The 4,665-nt window shown below is 38.3% G+C and overlaps 1 protein-coding gene across 1 annotated transcript in view; it reads right to left on the reverse strand.

Moving 5' to 3' along the window:
* Window positions 1–1,925, reverse strand: part of LOC102297403 — a gene marked incomplete at its 3' end in the record, with an annotated part of 7,871 nt that extends 5,946 nt beyond the window's left edge. The window contains 2 exon segments of the mRNA XM_005952831.3: window positions 68–275; window positions 1,591–1,925. Coding sequence (XP_005952893.2) covers window positions 68–275 — 208 coding nt within the window. The 5' untranslated portion in view covers window positions 1,591–1,925.
* Between the last annotated feature and the right edge of the window lie 2,740 nt (window positions 1,926–4,665).

The raw sequence follows: 4,665 nt of genomic DNA on the forward strand, positions 1-4,665 counted from the left end.
TGTGTGTGTGTGTGTGTGTGTGTGTGTGTGTGTGTGTGTGTGTGTGTGTGTGTGTGTGGTTACACACCTTTACATGTGTCTTCTTCCTCCTCAAGCTCGGCCAGCTCAGACAGGCTGAACTCCATGGGCTTGTACTTTGGTACGGGCCAGAATCTTCCCTCACTGACTTTGACCAGAGTCAGCAGATCCATCTTGTTATTTAAGTTGTTATTAGAGATGAGTTCTGCATCGGCTCCCACATTCTTAAGAACTGCGCTGGTTTCAGTTTGATACATCTGTGGACACCAAAGTCACAGAGCAGCTAAAAACAACTGGCAGTATTTCTACTACTTCCGTGTCACTTTACTTCCAGCTGGTCTCCCTCCTGTACTGGACCACTTCATTTTTCAGTGTGTAGAGCTGATGTTGTGATTTTTTTTTAACTAAAACCATGACGTCTTCCCATCATGCCTCCTCACCTGCACTTTGATACAGGCCCCGAATATATTAAAATATTAATGAATATTAATTATTATTATTGCATCAGTTAGCGCACATTTAAAAACACTCTGGGAATGAGTTTACCCCTCTTTATGAGTTCTGTGATGGATTTTGGAATTGATCCCTCTATTTGTTGACTTTTCACTGTGGCGGCGGGGCATGAATCGCATGTTTGAGCTTTTTGAAGAAGACTTCGTCGTCTTCTAGCTTTTATGTTTTGCTTCTACAAACATCCTGAGTGCTCAGCGATGTGTAAAAGCTCACTTTAAGTGATCCGTCATCATTGGCGGAGAAACTCTCTGTAGGTGATTAACTGCAGACTGGTCATACCAACTGTAACCTGTCTGTTCTTGATTTTTATATCAATAACTTTTTATATTTAATCTAAAATTTACATTTTTAACCAAAAATATTTTGGAACAGGAATGGATTCATCAGTTTTTCCAAAAGTTGCATAACCTTTGTTTCTGTTCACAGCATCAGTAATGCAGATTACTACCAACAAACAAGATATTATGTGTTATAGATGCATGCATCTATACTGATTTAGCATATAGTAAGTACATAGTTCTAGGGCTGGGCAACAAAAAATAAAATGATTTATTTAATCCTTTCTGCAATAAATCAGTTCAATATCATCTTTAATGTTTCCAAATCATGCACAGAAAATGCTGTCCGCATGTTTAAAGGATGACAACATGCTGATGAGAAAGATCACTGAGAAAGTCTGAGAGGGAAAAAAAAGCAGCCACATGAAACATACACTGTAACCAAGAAGCATCAAATATACACGAAATGCTGTTTCATTAGTTTTAAAAATATCAGATGTTAAATCAGGTAACAACCACAAACAACCCTTTGTGACAAGCTTCATCAGTATTTTAAGCACATTTCAGTTTGATTGTCAGTTTATATAAACATTTTTATTATGATCCCATTTATTACCCAGCCCTGCATATGCATTTGAAGTCATATCATTGAGCAAACAACATTAAATTAAAAAACTTTAAAACTATTTAAATTTGACCTCTGTTCAATCTTTGCTTTTATGGGTTAATTATGAATGAATGAATTAATCTGAAATGTTAAGGTTAAACCGTCGGGTCTTACCTTAGTCACTTGAAAAACTGTAGTTAAAGTGCTTTAACTAGTCGCAGTGGTTTGTTGAGTTGAAATGTTTTCCTTTTGCTCTGCAATCCGTAATATGCAGCAGCCAAACCACAACTGATGGTGTCAGATCAAAGAACACCCAACGCCAAAATAGACTTCACTGGAAAATCCTTGTTCCTGCTTGACTGGCACTAAGTCACACTTTGAGTAATGCAGTAAGGTCTTTAAAACATTTCCAAACCGTGAGCAAGTTATTCTGTTCATCTCATTTTTGAGATTTTCTTTTCTTTTCTGCATGTTGCAAACATTTATTTCTAAAATACTCTGGATGATGTACAAAATGTAAGTTACACAAATGAATGATCACCTTAAAAATGCATTTAAAAGAAAATATATGACATGCAGAAACTTTTTTTTTTAAGTTTTCATTTTAAATTAGCAACATGTTACAACAAGACTGTGAAAGTTGTGTAATACTTGGAGGGGCAGGTGTTTGGGACTTCTTCCAACTAGTGAGGTTAATTAGAGACTTAAGATACAAAAAGTTGTTTCAGAAGTAAAGAGAACATGTTTATGGTTCTGTTACGAAATACGTGGACAAATAATTCAACAATTTGAGAAGGATTTGAGAAGAATTTGAATTATTTGGATTTGTTTGTTTATGGGTCAAAATCTCTTGAAAGGGTTCAAAGGATTGAGAGAAATGCCTGCACACAGGGACCGGGCTGCACAGCTTGGATGTTGGTGATGTTCAGGTCCTCAGAGATGATTCTGTGGTGAAATATCTGTGTGAGATCATAAAACTCTGAAGACCATCAGCAGGGACTACAGCTCATCCGTGCATCCACACGTGAGGTTCAAACTCCACCACATAAAGAACATAAAGAACAAATAGAGCAAACACGTCTGTCTTCTCTGAGCCTGAGCTCATCTATGATGGATGTAGGCTTAGGGGTAACCTCTCCTCTCCTCTGACCAATTAGAGTCTCAGACTCTGCTGGAAATCATGGATGCTGGATCCCACAGGGTGAAGAGGAGCAAGACCATCCAATCAGTGCAAAGTCAGCATCCCTAAAGGTATTTGGGGGGCATTAGTGCACATGGCAGGGTAACCTGCCATGTGCAAATGCCACAATAATACAGATTTAGGAACGACATGTACTGACCCTCAGGTGTCGTTTTCAGGGACAGTCTTGGTTTCAGCGAGATGATGTTCCTATATTCCACAAGCAGTTCAGACCAATGTTCCCTCTAGCTGCGCATATGCGCAATCGCGCACTGTTGGCACGGTCTGTGCGCACAGAAAATCTGCATTGCACACACACAAAAAAAAACTAACCTGAATTGAAATTAAAATAAATACGTTAACAATTCATTCTTATCTGCAGTGTGAGTCAGTAAGTGACCGGTGACTGGCTGCTCCAGCCAATGATGCGATTCACATTCGTATATACGCAGCTAATCAGCGTCGTTGACAGGCTATGACAGCGTCCTTATGTGCCGACGCCGGTCTTTTAGCTAGCAAAGCGGCTGATGTGGAGTGAAGCCACGTTAATCACAACATGAACGAGTGGCAAGCGGTACTAGCGCACACAGGCTTTGTCATGTAATGAATATATTCTTAGTGCTTATTTTCTGATTATATTGTTTTATGTACTTTAATAATGAAGGTTTGTAAAGCAAGGCCACTTTTGACTCCACAAACTCAAGTGCTCAGCCAGACTGAAAAACAGGAAGTTAGTGTAGAGCTATACAAGCATATTAATAAATACAGGAAGCCAGACAGAAAAGAGGAACTTGTACCATATAAGGAGTTGTTGAAACTGTGTGAGTGTAAAGTACCAAAATAACACCTATATGAGACACATTTTTAGCTTCTAATGTTAGAGATCCTGCAACTGGCTTTGGGCTGTGCAGGGCTCTCTCTTCCAGAAGATGATTGAATAAAGAATTATAAATGTTTTGACCACTCTGAGTCGGGTTTTCTCTGTTCTATCATGGGGATCAAAGAATCGGGTTTTAATAGCTTTCACATGAAAACAGTCACACAGCAATAAAAAGAAACACAAAAAATCCCATTGGTCGAAAAATGTACCATGTCGACCAACTCAAAAAATGATATGGCAACATGGCATCTAGTTGTTTAGGAAAGGGGGAAGTTTTAGGAGTGACGGCGTGTTTTGAGATGTGAGAGATTTGCGACGTTTAGCGCTAAATCTTGTGTAGTTAGTGTGTAGTGTAGTCAATAGTTTTGTTGTGTGTGTCAGAACAATGAGGCGACTGCTGAATGTTACAGGTGTTACAGGAGTGATACATCTCCTGTTGTCAGGCCTGCAGGTATCAGGCTGTTGTTCTCCTTTATCTCATAGTGGACAGAAATTATTTTTTGGAGTGGCACAAATAATTTGTGTGGCATCAAATTTGATGCAGAACAGCTGATTGTTCTGTAAATAGTTTGAAATGTTTATTTAAAAACGCCTTGGCTGCATTTTTAGATAAATAGCTGAAAAAACTTTGTTGTTTGCAAAACTGAGTTACTTTTTTAAAGAAGTAACTATATAATTAATTGCCCAACATTGGTCATTATATCCTGTATTTTACAGACAGAGAGTTACAGGACTCTCTCCCAGACCACAGACTCATAATACAAGTTACAATATTTTTACTTCCAATAGTGTTAACATGCTACACAGACCATGAGCATGACTTTTTAAAATTTTCATTGTAAGTGGGCTAAAGCACTTAATTAAAAGTAGTCTACCATAACTGTAAATGCTGTAATTTGATTATTTTAATAAACCATGTAACATGGATTTGATGCTGGTGTGACCACAGTGCACACATCTGCTGTTGCTCACAGTGGTCCAAGGAATCGCTCAGGGAGTTTGTGTGTTCGCTCAGTCACGTGAAAAATTAGAGGGAACATTGGTTCAGACCATCACACACTGAAAATATGTGGCTAGCAGCTAGGGTCCTCACACACATTTACAGGGAGTTAAAATCTGAGCTGGTAAAGCTCAGTGGTTATTTTCTATTTCAGTACTTTAAAAATAAAATCTGTAAGAAGTTTATTAG

This window comes from Haplochromis burtoni, unplaced genomic scaffold, assembly GCF_018398535.1.
Source record: "Haplochromis burtoni strain Fernald_Lab_line unplaced genomic scaffold, NCSU_Asbu1 Contig_2295, whole genome shotgun sequence".
Taxonomy (NCBI): Eukaryota; Metazoa; Chordata; class Actinopteri; order Cichliformes; family Cichlidae; genus Haplochromis; species Haplochromis burtoni.